The sequence below is a fragment of the Capsicum annuum genome, chromosome 3 (genome assembly GCF_002878395.1).
Source record: "Capsicum annuum cultivar UCD-10X-F1 chromosome 3, UCD10Xv1.1, whole genome shotgun sequence".
Lineage (NCBI taxonomy): Eukaryota > Viridiplantae > Streptophyta > Magnoliopsida > Solanales > Solanaceae > Capsicum > Capsicum annuum.
The window spans coordinates 81,479,113-81,498,806 of NC_061113.1; the positions used below are offsets into that span (position 1 = coordinate 81,479,113).

At 38.2% G+C, this 19,694-nt stretch overlaps 1 protein-coding gene across 1 annotated transcript in view; it reads right to left on the bottom strand.

The window, feature by feature from the left end:
* The window catches only part of LOC107852876 (brefeldin A-inhibited guanine nucleotide-exchange protein 5), a 95,001-nt gene that overhangs the window by 22,762 nt on the left and 52,545 nt on the right, over nucleotides 1-19,694 (bottom strand). Inside the window, exons 30-33 of the mRNA XM_016697922.2 lie at nucleotides 13,950-14,069; nucleotides 12,177-12,313; nucleotides 11,722-12,067; nucleotides 9,764-9,859 (exon numbers count right to left, since the gene is read on the bottom strand). Of these exons, the coding sequence (XP_016553408.2) occupies nucleotides 9,764-9,859; nucleotides 11,722-12,067; nucleotides 12,177-12,313; nucleotides 13,950-14,069 (699 nt within the window). The remainder of the gene's footprint in view (nucleotides 1-9,763; nucleotides 9,860-11,721; nucleotides 12,068-12,176; nucleotides 12,314-13,949; nucleotides 14,070-19,694) is intronic.

Sequence of the window (19,694 nt, forward strand, 5' to 3'; positions counted from 1 at the left end):
CTGAGGTGAATTCCTACGATGCATCTATCGTAGCTGTCCAAACTAATAATTTTCAAGGTGGATACAGAAAAGGAAAATGGAGGAACAATAAACTGCGCACTCATTGTTACAAGGAAGGACATGTAATAGATGAGTGTCGACTTTTTCATGGTAAGCCTCTATGCAATAATGATCGTCCTCCACACACAGCAAACGTGGCTCATAATGGAGATGGTATTTTTCCTACACTTGATGTCAGGGATGGATCATCTCAATCTATCACTTTAACTGGAGCGGACTACAATAACTATCTTCAGTACCAAGCATCAAGGAAAAAATCAACAACTTTACACATTGCTTGCACTGTACAACCTAGTAACTCTTTTGTTTATATTACGAAGTCTTCATCTCGGGAACAATGGATTCTTGGTTTCGGTGCTTCTGACAATATTTCTGATAACAAAAATACTCTTTCTACTCTTACTACTACTTCTACGCTCTCTACTGTTACTTTGGCTAATGGATCAAAGACTATCGTAAAAGGGGATAGGTATAGCTCACTCTCTGCCTTCCATACCTATAAAATCAGTCCATTTTGCACCTGTATGTCCATGCAATCTTATTTCATTAGCAAATTAATCAAAAACCTAAAATGTGTTGTAACCTTCCTTGATGATTTTGTTCTTCTGCAGAACCAGAGTACGGGAAAGATGATAGGAAAAGGATATGAGTTCCATAGAATGTACCTGCTATCCATCCCAACACCACATGTTGTTTTCACTTCCGTTGTTTCCTCTGAATTGTTCCATAGTCAATTGGGTCATCCGAGTCTCTTGAAATTGCAGAAGATTGTTCCTAGTTAATCTAGTTTATCTTTGTTAGAATGTGAGCCGTGTCAGCTTGGGAAGCAGACTTGTGCGAAACATGTCAATAACAGGGCCACCTCAATATTTGAAATTGTTTATTCAAATATATGGGGTCCAAGTCGTGTCAGTTCTTCCTTAGGCTTTCATTATTTTGCGACTTTTATTGATGACTATTCTCGGTGCACATAGTTATTTTTAATGAAAAATAGATATGAGTTGTTCTCTATCTTTCAGAAATTTTGTGCTGAAATTTGCAATCAATTTGGTATTTCTATTAAGAAGTTAATCAGTGATAATGCCCAAGAATATTTCTCTACTTCTCTCTCTTCTTTTATGTCATCCCACGGCATATTGCACTAGTCTTCGTGTGCACATATGCCTTAACAAAATGAAGCCGCTGACTGAAAGAACAAATATCTAATAGAAACAGCTCAGACATTGCTCATTCACAATAATGTCCCTTTACATTTTTGGGGTAATGTCATTATTAGTGTTTGTTATTTGATCAACCGTATGCCTTCATATGTTTTGCAGTACAGGAGTTGATTCAGTACTCTATCGAGACCAAACTTTGTTCCTTCTTCCTCCACGTGTGTTTGGTTGCACCTGTTTTCTTCATAACCTTACCCCCGGAAAAGACAAAGTCCAGCAAAAGGCTTTTAAATGTATCTTTCTCGGGTATTCTCATCTACAAAAAGGTTACAAATGCTCCGATCCCGCTGCCAAAAAGTACTTGATCTTTGCCAGCGTATTTTTCTCCTATTTTTCTTTTAATACGGAAAATCAAAAGGCAATATCCGTCCTTCCAATTCCAACTATTCTAGCCGCAGCTCCACCTCCGTTTCTTAAGGTCTATTTCCGTCGACCTCAACCTCCTAAGCTTGCTAATCTAGTTAGTATTTCTAACATTGATACAGGTACACAAAGCCACAGAGCACTCCTGGTGACTCATTACCTGCTCCAACGACTCTCCTGCTTCAATCGAGCATTTATCACATGATCGTCTCATTGCTCTTCGCAAAGGTACAAGAACTATTGCCAATGAAACTCCCACTTATGCTTATTTAAGTCAACATCGTCTGTCACCTTCATATCATGCCTTCTTACTAGCTTACGACAGTCAAAGTTCCCAAAACTATAGTAGAACCACTGGTTCATTCAGGTTGGCGACAAGCTATAATTGAGGAGATGACTGTTTTGCATGATAATGGTACTTGGGAGCTTGTTCCTTTACCTAAAAGAAAAACCACAGTTGGTTGTTGTTGGGTATTCCCAATTAAGGTAGGTTCGGATGGAGTTGTTTATCGCCTCAAAGCGAGGCTAGTTGCTAAGGGATAAACTCAGATTTATGGCATTGATTATGGAGATACTTTCTCACCAGTTGCCAAGATGGATACTGTTCGTCTTCTCATCTCTGTGGCAGCAATGAATCACTGACCCCTTTTTCAGTTGGATATTAAAAATGCTTTCCTTTACGGGGAACTTGTTGAAAAAGTATATATGGAGAAACCACTGGGGTTTGTTGCTCAGAGTCCCTCTGGACTAGTTTGTAGACTTCGTAGATCCCTTTATGGTCTCAAACACACTCACAGAGCGCTTTGATCGTTTTTGAGTTGTTGTCCAACAATTTGGAATGAACCGAAAAGAAGCTTATCACTCCGTATTTTATAGGCATCTTCTCATGGCAAACGCATCTTTTTAATTGTTTACGTTGCCGTTATCACAGGTGATGATCATGAAGGTATTGCTCAACTCAAACAACACCTCTCAAGTCACTTTCAGACTAAGGATTGGACAAGCTGAAATACTTTCTAGGATTTGAAGTGGCACAGTATGCGATGGTATTGCTATTATACAAAGGAAATATGCCTTAGGCATTTTGGAAAATATTGATACGTCGGATTGCAAACGTGTGGACACTCCCTTGGACCCACATATACGTTAGATTGCAAACACTCACCAGCAGATATCGAAGACTTGTTGGCAAACTCAACTACCTTACAATTACACACCCAAACAACTCATTTTTTTAGTGTAGTTAGCCAGTTTTTGCAATCACCTTGCAATATGTGATCCGCATCTTGCTATATATCAAAAGCTCTCTGAGGCAAGGTTTATTGTATGAAGACAAGGACATGCCCATGTTGTTTGGTTCTCTAATATAGATTGGGCAGGATCTCCTTCTGACAGGTGGTCCACTTCTGGTTATTGTGTTTTAATTGGAGGCAACCTAATACTTGGAAAAGTAAAAAGCAAGATGTCGTAGCTAGATCAAGTGCAGAGGCAGAGTATCGAGCTATGGCACTAGCTACGTGTGAGCTTATATGGTTGAGACAATTTCTCCAAGAATTGAAGATGGGAGGGGTTGAATCAATGAAATTGCTTTGTGATAACCAAGCTGCACTGCATACCGCTTCTAGTTTGTGTTTCATGAAAGAACGAAGTACACGGAGATAGATTGTCACTTCATTCGAGAGAAGATCGAGTCTGGATAAATCGGCATAAGTTTTGTCAATTCAAAAGATCAACTTGCAGATACTTTCACAAAATCACTTTGAGGATCTAGAATTAACTACATTTGTCGCAAACTGGGAGCATATGACTTATACGCCTCCAGCTTGAGAGGAAGTGTTAAATATGGAATAATTAGTATAGATATGAGAATATATGGTATAATTAGTGTAGATATGATAATATTTGCTAATCCTAGAATCAAGCAATTAGGAGGATGTGCAATATTTCTTACTTTCTTTTCTTATTTCCTTTATCAATCCATGAACATGGGGAATAATCAATTAATAATTCCATATCTCTTCTCTCTTTTTTCAATTTCAACAGCAACAAAAAACACAGTGTATTCCCACATAGTGGGGCCTGAGGAGGGTAAAATGTACGCAGTCCATACCACTACCTCCGGAGAAGTAGAAAGGTTGTTTCTGATAGACCCCCGACTCGAGACAGAATAGTAAACAAATTTGTAATAAAGCATGAAACAAGAAGGAATAATAAAAAATAATAAAAATACGACACCTACACTAACGAACCAAAGGCACCCCCCACCCTCATACTCTCCTACTAGCAGCTCCAACCTATGGACATAGCCCTAAGACTACCAGCCCGGCTGCCCCAAAGCTCTCCCTAAGACTACTAGCCCGGCTGCCCCAAAACTCTCCTAATTACTGACTACGACACATCCACATGCATTAGCCTTCTAACATAGGGTCATGTGCTCTGTAAACTGTAACAGTTCCATGTCACGTCTAATCACCTCTCTCCAGTATTTCTTCGACCTACCCCTACCCCACCTGAAACCATCCAAAGCTAGCCTCTCACACCTACGAACTAGGGCATCCGTGCCCCTCCTCATCACGTGTCCAAACCATCTCAACCGAACTTCCCGCATCTTGTCCTCCACCAAAGCCACTTCCACCTTCTCCCGAATAATCTCATTCCTAACCCTATCACCGCTAGTAAGTCCACACATCCAACGCAACACCCGTATTTCTGCCACCTTCAATTTCACAGATACAAATTTTTAAATGACCCAACAAACTAATTCATTCTAAAAAGTAAAAATATATCAAATCCCTTTGGTTCAATTTGTTTGTCTTACATTTCTTTTTAGTCCGTTTAAAAGCAAATGCCTCTTTCCTTGTTGAAGATATGTCTCAAAATAAAGTGAAAGCAAATAACTATAAGTAGTTTTAAATTATAGAGTTTTATGTGGCTTAGACTTAGGAATTAGTTATCCCTTAGTTATTTGAATTTGAATTGAAGTCTAGTTAAAATTTAGCTATAAATATAAGTCTTTGAGTTATTAATAAAATAATTTCCTTTGACAATACAATTGCGATACTTTTTTCTCTCCAAGTCTTTCTCTGCTATTTCTTTAATTTCAAAGCTAAAACCAACAATTGGTACTAGAGCAATTTTCTTGAGGGAACTCTGACTGAGATGAATTCTGAAAATAACTTTTCCCAAATAGCTCCTCGTGTCTTTGATGGTGAGAACTACCAATTTTGGGCAATAAGAATGGAAACTTATCTTGAGGCTTTAAATCGTTGGGAGGTTGTGGAGGACGATTATGATGTTCTTTCGCTGCCCGATAATCCCACGGCGGCCCAGATCAAAAGTCAAAAAGAAAAGAAAACCAGAAAATCAAAGGCAAAAGCAACTTTGTTTGCTAGTGTTTCTCCAATCATTTTTATGAGAATTATAGCCCTTAAATCAGCAAAAGAAATTTGAGATTTATCTGAAGGAAGAATATACAGGAGATGAATGAAAATGAGGCATGAAAGTATTGAATCTAATAAGGGAATTCGAATTGCAAAAGATGAATGAATCTGAGACTGTCAAAGAGTACTCTACCAACTTCTTGACATCTTTAACAAGGTAAGATTATTTGGCACAAAATTTAAAGATTCAAGAATTGTTGAAAAAATTCTTGTTACAGTGTCTCTGAAAGGTGCGAATATCAATAACTACCTTGAAAAACACAAAAGACCTGTCCAAGATTACCTTGGAAGAATTGTTATATACATTGCAGGCACAAGAGCAAAGGAGGCTTATGAGGCAGAATGGTATGGTTGAAGGAGCTTTGGCGGCCAACCAAAAGACTTAAAGCAAGGATAATAATTCAAGAAAAAACTACCCACCTTGCCAGCACTGTGACAAAATAGGTCATCCTCCAAAAAATAGTTATCCCCTTGTTATTTGAATAAGAATTAATTATCCCTTTGTTATTTGAATTTAAATTGAAGTTTAGTTAGAAATTTAGCAATAAATATGTCTTTGAGTTATTAATAAAATAATTCCCTTTGACAATACAATTGCAGTATTTTTTTCTCTCCAAGTCTTTCTCTGTTATTTCTTTAATTTCAAAGCCAAAAACCAACAATTAATACTTGTTAGGACCGAAATAATCAGGTGTCATGTGGAAGCTAGCAAAGCAAACCTCAGAAAACCATGGATAAGAAGATAAACGAGAAATACACCAAAAGAGACACAATAATTTAACGTGGTTCGCTCAATCGACCTGCATCCACAAAAGGAGATGAGCAATCCACTATATAAAAGAGAGTACAAAATAGAGAGAGACAACCTCACACAAATTCACTCAGAACAAAAAAAGGTTCACACAAGTGATACCGCAACACGTGTCTCACAAAATTCTCCATCCAAACGAAACTCTTTAAACCCCTAGAACTACATTGTGGATGCTAACCAAACTAGAAGAAAAGAGCCTCTATTTATAGTCTATAACCTTTTCCTAGAAAAACAAGGATTAGCCAAATATGGAGAATATGTTTTCTTTTTCCTAAAAGGAAACTCAATTATAGTAAAAAAGTCAGGACAAACACCAACAATTCTCCCCCTTAGCCTGAATTTTTGACAAAATAAATTTGCTCCACCTTATTCACATAGTCTTCAACAAGTTCAATCTCCATCTCTGAAATCTCTTCCATTAAATCTTGTCTCTACACAGAATAACACTCTGATAAAATTTCTCAAACCAAAATCTTTATTATCGTCTAATAGATTGCGTCTAGAACTGAATCTGTCAAGATGAACACCCGACCGAGATAATAGGTGGCATGTGGAAGCTAACAAAGCAAACCTCAGAAGACCATGGATAAAAAGATAGACGAGAAATACACCAAAAGAGACAATAATTTAACGTGATTCGGTCAATCGATCTACATCCACAAAAGGAGATAGCAATGCACTATATAAAAGAGAGTATAAAATAAAGAGAGAGACAACCTCACACAAATTAACTCAGAACAAAAAGAGGTTCACACAAGTGATACCGCAAAACTTGTGTCTCACAAATTCTCCCTCCAAACGAAACTCTCAAACCCTTAGAACTACATTTTGGATGCTACCAAACTAGAGGAAAAGAGCCTCTATTTATAGAATCTATAACCTTTTTTCTACAAGAACAAAGATTAGCCAAATATGGAGAATATGTTTTCTTTTTCCTAAAAGGATACCCAATTATGGTACCTAAAGGAAAACCCAATTATGGTAAGAAAGTCAGGACAAACACCAACATTCCTTTTCTGGAAACTCTTGCATTCTAACTATCCACATGACCTGTTTAAAACCATAAGATTACAGTTTTGGTACATTGCGTATATCTTTAGTTAAGACAACAAGATTACTTTCGTAAACTCTGTGGCAAGTTACTTATTTGCTTTGTACATATCTTTCGTTAAGACCACAAGATTTAAAAGACTTCTTCAGTTTCTTAAACTCTGGCAAGCTACTTATTTGCTTTAAGTTACCAATTTAAAAAAAAAATTGGCAAGTTAAAAAAATACAAACAAATTGAAATGGATGGAGAATACAAAGTAGACAAACAAATTCACCTGGCAGTGTGTGTGTCTCTCACATCTTTGGGCTGAGGTTGTCCAAGGGGAAGGGAAGGGGGAGGATAAATACTATCAAATAGTCAAGCCAACTACAAAAAGTTTAGGTACGGACTCAATAAACCATGCCGCAAAAAACTTTCTTCAATAAGAGTAGGGTGGTCCCATTACTTGCTATGTGGAGAGTGATTTCACATGCTAAAAAAAAATTCTTCAATGAAGTTATGTGCTCTGATAAAAACTTTCTTCAATAAGAGTAGGCTTATCCTTCCAATAACAGAAAGGGTGGCGGAGGGTAGGGATTTTGTCCAAGTTATGTGTTTTGCTAAAAACGGAAAACAGTTGATCCTTCCAATAAGCCAAAACAAAAAGGGTCCCATTACTTGCTATGTGGAGAGTGATTTCACATGCGATTGACCTACCCATTATCCACGATGATTATAGTACCAACTAGTATGTTATTACTGTGAGAAAATATTATTGAATTGTTGTAACTACATTATTACATTGAGGCCCTATTTATAGACAATACATCCCAATCCTTTTCCTAATAGGACACTACATTACAATCCTTTTCCAAGTAGGATTTTGTATACTATTCCTATTCCTACTCATATTCTAACAATTACCATTGCAGAATACACTTCATATAAAGCGCTAGTATTACAAAATTGATTTACACCTTGATACGAGAATAATTACGGAAATAGACTTATGTGGGTGTGCATTGAAAGCAACCAAGTGTATGTGCAAGAGAAGTGTAATTAAAGGCCCAAATACACACCAAAACAGCCCACTCCATACACTAGAGGGGCAGCTCATTCTTGAAGGGCCTTTTTGGTTATTTTAACTTCTATTTGTTTTGTAATATATAAGGAACATGTTAGGGTTTATTCACTTAGTAATTGAATATTGTTGAAAGAACACATATCTTGAGAGAGAGGGTCTCTAGGCCGAAACTAGGACATGAACAAGTGTGGGTTCACTTGTGATTGTGTATTGCTTGGAAACGTTGGTGCTTGAGCGGTGGAATCTCTCTTGTGTCACGTAAGAGTGTGGTGTTGCTATTGTAAGTCTTAGGGGTCCTTAGATTTAATACATCTTTGGGTTCTTAACCTTGTAATAGTGTATGTCTCACTTCCTATCTTTACATATCATGTACTAGTTTGTGTTGTTATTCTCTTATTTTGTTGTCATCTTGTTAATCTCATTGTTAGTTTGGTTGTTCGCTGCAAATAAGGTGTTGAACAACTCATAATCTTGTCATTCTTGTGATCCTTGATGTTGGCCAAAACTTGTCCAAGGGGAGCTCTCGGGTTCTTCATATTGTTTGGACTATTTTGAGCCTTTTTTCTTATGTTCCTTGGATTTTCTCGTATCACACCTTTTCGTGGGAGGGGATTTCAATGGGCATATTGGGTCTTTGTCGAGAGGGTATGATGATGTGCATGGCGGTTTCGGTTTTGGTGAGAGGAATGAATGGAGGAGCTTCTCTGTTGGATTTTTCTAGGGCTTTTGGGTTGTGGATAGCAAATTCGAGCTTTCCAAAGGAGGATCACCTTATTACGTTTCGTAGTTCAGTGGTCAAGACTTAGATAGACTTTTTGCTTCTTAGAAAAGGGGATAGAGCGCTATGTAAAGACTGTAAAGTCATACCTAGAAAGAATCTCTCGACTCAACATAGGTTGTTGGTGATGGACTTAGTTATCAATAAAGGCAAAAAAGAGAAGAAGGGAGGCACGGCCCAGGATTAAGTGGGGTAGCTTGACTTTGGTATGGAGTATGGAGCGGAGTGTTGGCCAGTTAAGAACTCCCACATCCAAAAGGTGAAGGTGGCAGAGATGCGAATGTTGCGATGGATGTGTGGACATACCAGGAAAGATAGGGTGAGGAATGAGATTATTCGGGAGAAGGTGGGAGTTGCTTCGGTGGAGGATAAGTTGCGAGAAGTGAGGCTACGTTGGTTCGGGCATGTGATGAGGAGGGACCCTGATGCTCCAGTGCGGAGGTGTGAGACTCTGGCTATGGATGGTTTTGGGCGGGCTAGATTTAGACCGAAGAAATATTGGAGAGAGGTGATTAGGCATGATATAGAGCAATTACAGCTTACAGAGGACATGACCCTTGATAGGAAGGTGTGGAGGACGCGGATTAGGGTAGAGGGTTAGGGGGTGGGAGTGCGGCAGTAGTAATAAGGGAGTGCTCCTTTGGGTCTGGAGTTTTTGGTTCGTAGTGTTGTGGCTGTAATTTTTGGGACTAGTGGTGTTGGCTTTTTTGCATCCCGTACTAGTTTATTATGCACTTATCTTTTGTGTTTGTTATACTGTTAGTTTGTTTTGTGTACCATACTAGTTTATATGTGCTTACTTTTTGTATTGGTTATACTGTTATTGGTCCTAAACAGCCTCTATACTTCTCTTGAGGTAGTGGTATGGTCTGCGTACACTCTACCCTCCCCAGACCCCACTAGGTGGGAATACACTGGGTATGTTGTTGTTGTCGTTGTTGTACACTTTTTGTATATTAACATTTTAGTAAAAATATTACCTGGTCACAGCATACAAGTTTAGTAATCAAAGGATAGAACTCTCTAAGGTGACTCCTGAATATTTGGCTGTTCATAGAGCACATACCCCTCAGCACCTGAAAGACAATTCGAATAAAATAATGCATGAGAAAACCACCAGTTCAATTCCTAAATCTCGGAGAAACTACTAGAAAATGAATGTACAGACTCAGAAAATTGACAACCCAATTCAAAGCAAAAAGTACCATTAATGCATCTGAACCTCGTAAGTTTATAACAATGATGATGAAGTAGCCCAGGTGTTAGAGAGGGCCATAAGGAGAAGAAAAGCAGAACGAAACATAAAGTGAGAGTTTCAAGTAGCCTACTGAAACCTCAGTATGCTTTTGATAAAGAAGTCAGGAACAGGGTGATTCAACCAAAAGTGATCTCTGTTTTAACAATAGAACATGTCTCTGTTAGAGAAAAATGAGAAATTTGTCTAAGAGGAAACAAGTACCATGAGAGATTGCGAGATTTTTAAGGTTAAAATAGTTTAACATTAAAGGAAATTATGCTACAAAGACTGATGGCCAATTGAGTATAACATAAGTAGTAACATGAGCAAAGCATTCAGCTTTGGTATGAGAACCAGCTCTTCCAAGTTTGTGTTGATTGGTCGACTCGATCTCAGAGTTCAACAGCATAAAGTTCACCCTTTTGGCTGAAAAATAATGCCACTATGGCCCTACTAGTGGAGCCATATGCTACAATCATAAAAGCTTAAACTATTAAGAGGGGTACACCACATTTTTTATTTAATATTTCTTATCACACACCCTCATAGGAAAGCCAAAATCTTTTTTATTTGATCAAGCGTGCAGAAATACTTTTGTTAATGGTGGCGGTCTAAGTGTCCCAAATTCGTCATATTTGTTGCCGCACCCGTGTCGACACGAGAGGTTTGTGGGTGCAGGATACGTGTGGAATTCGGTCAGCCCACAGTGGATGCTTTGACCCCATGGACAAATTTGGGGGAAAATTGAGATTTTGATTTCTCAAAATAAGAGATAATATAGATTTAAGACGTGGGAAATGACATAACTTCAATAGTATAGTCCTTTTGTAGCCTTTTTAGCTCTTCCTCTTAGTCAATATTTGTTGCTTCACATTTCAGGCCAAATGGAGAGACACTAAGAATTCAAGCGGTTGTGTTCTGACTTCTGGTTGACAGTAGCTTTGATCTGTAAGGAAAGTTGGTGGAAGGCCTTGAATGACTTCCTTTTTGTTTTTTGAGGGGAAGAACCAGAGAGCTAAAAGGAAGTTGGAGTTTTGGGGAAGACGACCTAGAAGAGCTTTCAAATTTTGTAGAATATCTTTACAGCTCTATTTTATAATTTTGGATTTTTTAGCCGAACCCTGGCACCCATATCTATACCTGGTTCTGTACCCTGAATCTTAAAAGTTAGATTTCACTGAATCCGGTCCTCTGATTCACATCTGCATCGAATACCCTTCACCTGAGTCCGAGAAACTTAGGTGGTGGTAAGACTTGGAACCTAAAACCTATCTGAACTGATACCACGTTGAATTATGTGACAACCTCATCTAAAATTTAAACTATTGTAAAGGAGACTTCTATTTCTTCAATTATGTCTTAACAGTATGTATCCTCTACAAGTTCCAAAGGGAAAAAAGGTACTAGAAGTGAGCTACTAAATATTACTCTGACGATTAATTGAAAGCAGTTTTTTTATAACCAAGAAATCCCTGAGGGCTAGTGGAGCACAGTTTGAAAACTTGGTGGACCATGGGCACATCCCTACCCTTCTACAAAAAAATGTCATGCGTTTGTCTGCGACAGAGCTAGAACCCGTGATTTGCACCTAGCACACACATCACGGCTCTTACCACTAGACCTAAGCCCCAAGGACATTTAGTTAAAAGAAGAAAACAATATAGACAAGCTAGAAACTTCAAGAAATCATGCACTCCCTACCTTAACAATGATTGGAGAACGCAGCTCCAGCACTCGATGAACATCCATATTAGCACTCTCTGCCGTGCAGGACTGGAATTCAGATGCCTCCCTCAGAACCTGTCCACAAAATGACACCAGTTTCTCTTCCGCAATTTGTTGAAACTTATCTTCTTTGATTGATCCCCGCTGTTGGAACTTATCATTAGAGGCTGCATCATTATTCATATAACTATTTCCACTCTGAGCAACAGTAGTTTCAGTTGACTCCTCCCTCTCAGAATTGATCCCAGCTGTCGTCTTCTGTAAGATATCAAGATAGATGGAAGTTCCAGCTAATTCCTGGCGGAGAAGATTAAACGGTGGCCTGTCCAACAATAAGCTAAATCAAACACAAGGTGGTACTTATTTGAAAAATAGGTTTAAAAGGAGGAGAAAAATGAATCTGACGAAATAACATAGGAAATGGTGCCAACCTTTCAGCAGGTATTTGGCGCATCCGCAATCTAAGATTAGAATAAGAATTATATGACGCAGCAAACTCTAACACAGAGAACAAGATGTCCATTATAGTTATCTTGTGTGTTGGCTTCAACTTGTTCCAGTATTTCTTCTGCATGTTTGAAACACATCAAAAGGGAGAAATTGGAAGAGCGCAGAAAAATATTTTCAAAATTGCACTATAAAGTTTGTATGATGGTTAGACTGGCAATGGAGATGAATTCTTAAATACGACTCACTCCAAAATGAACTATAGGTATAAAGGTAATAGCTACAGCTGCCCAAAGGACACTCCAACAAGTTCAGGACGTAATATATTCACAGCTTTCACATTATATAATAGTAAGATCAGCGAAGGCTTACAATTGCTCTTCCTATTCTTGTTTTGTCAAAACTCTTGGATAGTCACTCTGTTCAAAGCTCTTCTAAGTTGAATGCTTTTAAGATTCTTGTTCCTTCCATTATTTCAATTGCTACTAGCAGAAACCATATGTTGCTCTTAATTTGTAACAACAATATCAGAATTAATGATTTACCAGATTGTTTGAATGTAAAATATCTTATCTGAATCAGTTTACGTAGCTGATGAAATAAATGACATGCTGTCAGAAGATTATCAAAGTCCGAACACACGATAAACAAACAGAAACAATTTCCACATCCAGACATCTAATATCGATTTCACCCAAAAACAAGGGGATGTACTTTCATCATTCCTCAGGGGGGAAAGGACAAAATCTGAAACTAATCTAAATAGAAAACGTTTACAATTCCATATACAATCAACTATTGCCATGTAAAATTAGGCAATACTCCATGCACACAAGCTAGCTCGAACACTATGGTTATCATTGAAATGATGGGGCAATACTCTTACGTCATTTAAGTGTCATTCCCCAAAATCATACATGATGGAAATTTGGCTATCTATACGAGTTTGGTTATTTTAGATTAAAAAAAGGGGAAAAGCTTTCTTCATGCATATCTATAGGTACATGCAGCTTTTTCTAACTTTTAGCATAACTTGAAGAATCTGCACAAAGTGCCAACACCAATTTAATACAGGCAATCCAAGCCAAGTGAAGATCATTTCCATTTAGGTATTGCCATTTTTCAGAGATGATTTATTCTCTAATTTCTTCAATGCTTTCCAATTGAACACAACCCTCAAGGGTGTCATATATTGGAGAAAGAAGAGAAATCATTTTTATCACATTTTCTCTTTTTAGGGAAATTAGAGAACACGGTATCATGATACTTCAAAACAATTTTTCCATCCCTGGGCTTTATTGGCTTACCCCGTGAAATTTGAAAATTTTATCCTTGCTATTCACAAGTTGTCTGATTTCCAACAAAAAAAAATAGCGAAAAAGCAAATAATATGTATGTGCTCATAAAAATACCTTAAAGAGCTAATTGTTGACAAACGAAGTCCTATTATATATTGAGGGTAAATTCGAATACGGAAACTACAATTTTGAATCACGTAACTCCCCTTTGTCATCTATAAGGCCATAATATATAAATGCCACTTAAAGTTCTCTGAGCCATATAATTGTTGTCAAGGGAAAACAATAAGGGTAGTAGACGACTGGTAAAAAGTAGGATCCTTTACCAGATTATTGTCAACTAAGCATGAAAAAGAAATGTCATATCAGTACCAGAAGTTATTGCAACAGCTCCAACGATTCCTATGGGAGCACTGGATAGAGAAACTTAGCACTGCAGTAAAAAGAGATAAGCAATACCTGGATGCTATCAATTGCACTGAGAAGTAACAACTGTGTGATGCATTTGCTCCTAATAGTAGCCAATATTGAACTTTCATCCTCATCTTTTGCCTCAGGCTCCACATCATCAGCTAATAACTATACATTAGGATAGAAGGGTAAACAGAATAAACAAATCAAAGTAATAGAAAACGATAATCAGTGGAAGTACTTGTTATAATATAACTAGGAATAGGAATATTACACAGATCCTACTTGGAAAAAGATTGTAATGTTAGTGTCCTAGTTGGAAAGTGAGCCTAATGTAGTTTCTATAAATAGTCTCAATGTAACAATTTAGACACAACAATTATGTAACATTTTCTCTTATACTTCCTACTTGGTATCAGAGCATTGGTGAGAAAAGTATTGTTATGCATTATTCCAGCAAAATCAGTCGTCACTGTGCAATTTTCCGGTGACCGTATTAATCAGTTCCTTTTTTTTCGAAAATCAGCCCACCGCCAGCTTCAGAATTCTGGCGACAAAATCCCAGTCAGAATCACCGGAAATAGGTGCTACACGTGGCCTCCCGCGCTGCCAGAAGCAGATCTAGAGCAAGCGTGTCAGATCCACGCGCCGACGAGTGAACAGTTTCCAACCACTTTTTCCAGCAGGTTCTCTGTCCAGTAAATTTGCCTCTTCATTCCGAGGCTGTCCATATAGTTATTTCTTGATTCCGACTAGTTTCCGACAATCAAATCTAATTTTTTGGCGACTAACCACTTTTTTTCCAGATTCCAGCAATATATTTTCAAAGATTTTGCTCGATTTAGTCCTATGGTTAAATCCTAACCCTTAATGAGGATATCAGAAAATCAAGCGTCCCAGACAATGAAGAATCAACGAGGGGGAGCTCGTTTTAGAAGATCCCAACCTAGGTGTAGTTATTGTAAAAGGCTTGGACATAATCGTGACATATGTTATTCTCGACCTAAGAGTAGTTATTGTAATAGGCTTGGACATACTCATAGATTATTCTATTTTTTGCATGGTAGGCACCCTAAAAATACTCATGTTGCACAGTCTACACCACAGGTAATCAAAGGGTGCATTTATATGAAAAGAAATATAATGCGTATCTTGAGAATGGAGCAAGCAAGCAGATATCTCTGCCACTGCACAACCTCCAACCTTTGGATCATGGGTTGTGGACTCCGGCACTTCTAATCATATTTCTGGTGATAAATCACTTCTACTAAACATAGTTTATTCACAGTCACTTCCAACTGTTATTTTAGCCAATGGTAACCAAACCAAAGCAAAAGGAGTTGGACAAGTTACTCCCCTATCCTCTATCACTTTAAATTTTGTTTTTATGTCCCTGGTTGTTCTTTTCATCATGCATAGACTCGTGTCCTAAATTTTTGCAGGCCATTTCTTGAGGACTCTTTTATCATGCATGACCTTAGTACGGAACAAACAATTGGTGTAGGATATGAAGCACAAGGCTTCACTACCTTACCTCTTCTAACTCCTCCATAGCATGTCCACTTACAGATTCTCCATACATAATTCACAAACGTTTAAGACATCCTAACTTGTTAAAAGTACAAAAGAAGCTTTCTAGTTTGTCCAGTCTATCCATATTAAATTGTGGGTTGTGCTAACTTGGGAAATACACTCAAACTACCTTTCAACGTAGTACAGAGAATCGTGCGATGTCTATCTTTTCCTTAGTTCACTCTAATATTTGGGGTCCTAGTAGAATCAGTTTAACCTCAGGGTTTCATTATTTTGTTAGCTTCATAGATGATTATTCAAGATGTACTTGATTTTCTTAATGAAGATTGCTCTGAAATGTTTTTCTATATTCAAGAGTTATTGTGCTGAAATACAAAATCAATTTGGCATCTCTATTTGTGCCTTTCGTAGTGATAATGCCTCCTACTTTCAACAATTTATGACTCATCAAGGAGTTATTCATTAAACTTCTTGTTTGTGTACTGCTCAACAGAATGCAGTAGCTGAGAGGAAAAATAGGCACCTTATCGAGACTGCTCGCACTCTTCCCATTCAATCCCATGTTCTGCTGCATTTTTGGGGCGATGCAGTTACCGCATCTTGCTATTTAACTAATCGGACTGCGTACATTTTACCCTCCCCAGACCTCACTATGTGGGAATAAACTAGATTTTTTGTTGTTGTTGTGGATGCCTTAATCTTCCATTAAAAATCAAATTCCTCATTCAATAATGTTTCCTTAGTCACCTCTTAACTCTCTTCCCCTCATTTCTTTGGGAGTACATGACCCGGGAAAGTTAAATTAACCTCTCGTGCTCTCGAATGTGTCTTTCTTGGCTATTCTCGAGTACAAAAAGGATATCGTTGCTACTCACTCGGTGCACATTAACAACGTGCCACCACTTGCTGTTACCATTGACAAAAAAAAAGTGCCACAACTCATGACTTATCATCGTCATCCATGTACAACATAAGGCTCAAATGATTCCCGACCTGCACCTACTACAGACTCCTCCGATTGCACTTCGAAAAGGTACGCGGTCCACTCGTAATACTAACCCTCATTCTACCTTTTCAAGTAATCATTGTCTATCATCGCCCATTATGCCTTTATCTCATTTTTGTCTTCTGTCTCCACCCCTAAATCCACAAAAGAAGCACTTTCTCATCCATGATGGTGACGGGCTATGATTGAGGATATGTTTGTTTTACATATGAGTGGTACTTGGGAGTTTGTTCCTCTTCCTTCAAGTAAATCAACCATTGCTTGCCGTTTAATTTATGGTCCGAATTGCCAAATTGATCGACTTAAGGCTCGTCTGGTTGCCACAGGATACAATCAAATATTTGGGCTTGTTTATAGTAATTACTGTCTCTCCTGTGCCTAAATTGGGATTTGTTCGACTTTTTCTATCCTTGGCGGATGTTCGACATTGGCCTTTTTTCAGTTGGATATTGAAAATGTTTTTCTCCACGGTGACCTTGAGGAAGAAGTTTATACTGAGCAACCACCTTGTTTTATTGCTCAACGAGAGTTTAGTCGAGTGTGTTGATTGTGTCGGTCACTTTATGGTCTAAAACAATCTCCTAGTCTGGTTTGGAAAGTTCAGCATAGTAATCCAAAAGTTTGGCATGATTCGTTGTGAAGCAGATCACTCTGTGTTTTATCGATATTCTGCTCCAAATCTACGTATTTATTTGGAGGTTTACGTTGATGATATTGTTATTACAGGCAATGATCAAGAAGGTATCATTAGATTGAAACAACACCTCTTTCAGGATTTCCAGACTAAATCCCTCCGCGTCGGCAAGCTGAAGCATTTTTTAGGTATTAATGGGAAGAAAATTTCCTTCTGGAAAGAAAACCGGCTAGGGAATGGGCCTTTAATAGATCAATTCCATGATTTGTTTACTATTTCCTCCTCTCCTAATGTTACAGTTGAAGAGCTTTGGACTCCACAAGGGTGGATTATTGTCTTTAGAAAGCTCCTATATGACGAGATTCCTAGAGTTACTGGTTTCTGGGTAAGCTTGAAGGTTTTTCTGGCCTAAAGGAGGAGCAGGATTCTCTCATTTGGAAAGGCGGCACCAAGTCTGTTTTCTCTGTCAAAGCAACTTATTGATTTTCTTTTATAAGATAAGTGTATTTCATTCATAAACAAGGTCAAGTTGGCCATATACAAAGAAAAAACCAAAAGGTAGAGAATCTACAAAATTTGATTTTTTACAAACTCCACCCATTCTTCTATACGACTAGGGGTTTTATGGGTGCATCAAATGAAAATAAGAGACCGGAAGCTATTCCTCACTCGAGAAAAGCTCAATTTTACCACCTCAAAAGCTCTCCTATCTCTCTCATTCCAAATAACCCACATCAACGCAAGAGGGACCAAGTTCCATGCCTCATGCCTCCTCCTTTTATTTCCAGCTTCTCCAACAAAACAATAAATCTTTCGTAGATTTTGGCATAACCTAAGAAACTCCAAACTATCGAAGCATATCCCACCATAATCTCATAGTAAAGTCACAGATGTATGAGAAGGTGATCCACTTCTTCCACAATCTCCTTACATATGCAACACCAGCTAACATAGACAACCTTATGCTTATTAAGGTTTTTCGCCGTCAAGATCACCCCTCTAGATGCTAGCTAAGATAAAAACACACCTTTCTCTGCATCAACGCAAACCAAATTACATCACATGGAAACACAACCTCCTCCTAATTAGGAGTTTTTCATAGAAAGATTTAGCAGAGAAAACCCCATTGTTCCTCAAACCCCACCACAAAGCATCAAATCATCCACCAAATTGACTTGCATGTGAAGGATGGCCATCAACCTTTAGAGCTCAGTCACCTCCCAATCATAGAAATATCTTCTAAATCCCAAATCCCAAAATGCCTCTCCGCCATGTATCTCCCTAATTTGTTGAACCAGAAGGTCCGTTTGGCATGACATTCTATACAAAGTTGGGAAATCATCTTTCAGGAAGCTATCCCGACACTACCTATGCCCCCAAAAATTAACTCTACTCCCATTCCAACCTTGAATGAGATATTTCTATTAAAATCTCTCATTCTTTCATTATATTCCTCCGCAAACCATAGCCAAAAGGCATAGTGACATCTCTAATTCTCCATCCCTCTTCCATTACCCCATATTTAATTCTCCATCACTCTTCCATTACCCCATATTTATCAACTATCACCTCTCTCCACAAAGTTATACCTTTATCCTATAACGCCGAGGTCATTTGTCCAACAAAGCTTTGCTAAAGACCACCAAATCTTTAATTCCTAGATTTCTCCATTTTTTAGGAGAAGTGACAGTCTTCCAATGCACCAAATGAAATTTCTTTGCTCCATCCGCCCCATCCCAAAGAAAGTTCCTCGGCAACCTTTCCAATTTTCTGTAACTAAAGTTGGAGCTTGAAACAATGACATGAAATAAGTAGGTATACTCGATAAAGTGCTCTTAATAAGCACCTTTTTACCTCCTTTGGACAAGTATCTTTTTTGCCATCCCACTAATCTCTTCTCAACCACTCTAAGGGACCAGGTTCCACACCAAAACACCCTTGTTTGAAGCCCCCTAGTAATAGTCCAAGATAAGTAGTTGAAAGTGCTCCCACCTTACAGTTCAAAATATAAGCGGCAATCCTAATGTCATCCACCTCCCCGACTGGAAAATCTCACACTTAGGTTAATTTTAAGGCTTGACACCACCTGAAACCAATTAAGCACTTTGCCTAAATAATCCAGTTGGTTCATATCAACATCACACAAAACAAAGTATGATTTGCAAAACAATAAATGGGAAAGTGAGACTGTCCCAACACCCCTAATCGTTGCACTAAATCCTTTTAGAAAACCTTACACGACAATTTTGTCCACATCCTGCTCAAAACTTCCATAACAAGAATGAACAAGCTCGGAGATAAAGGATCCCATTGTGTCAAGCCCCTAGAACTCCCCAAAACCTCCCACATGGATTGCCATTTACTAAGACTGAATATCTCACGGTAGAAATGCAGAATGTGATCCATTTTCTCCACTTTTTCCCAAATCCCATCTGAGCCATGATGAAATCTGGGAAACTCCAGCTCACATGATCGTAAGCCTTCTCAAGATCAAGCTTGCACTACACACCTGACACTTCTTGCTTTCTCCTCGAATCTACCACTTCATTTGGCACCAAAGCTGCATCTAAAATTTGTCTACCTTCCAAAAGAGCATTTGGCGAAGTAGATACGATCACAT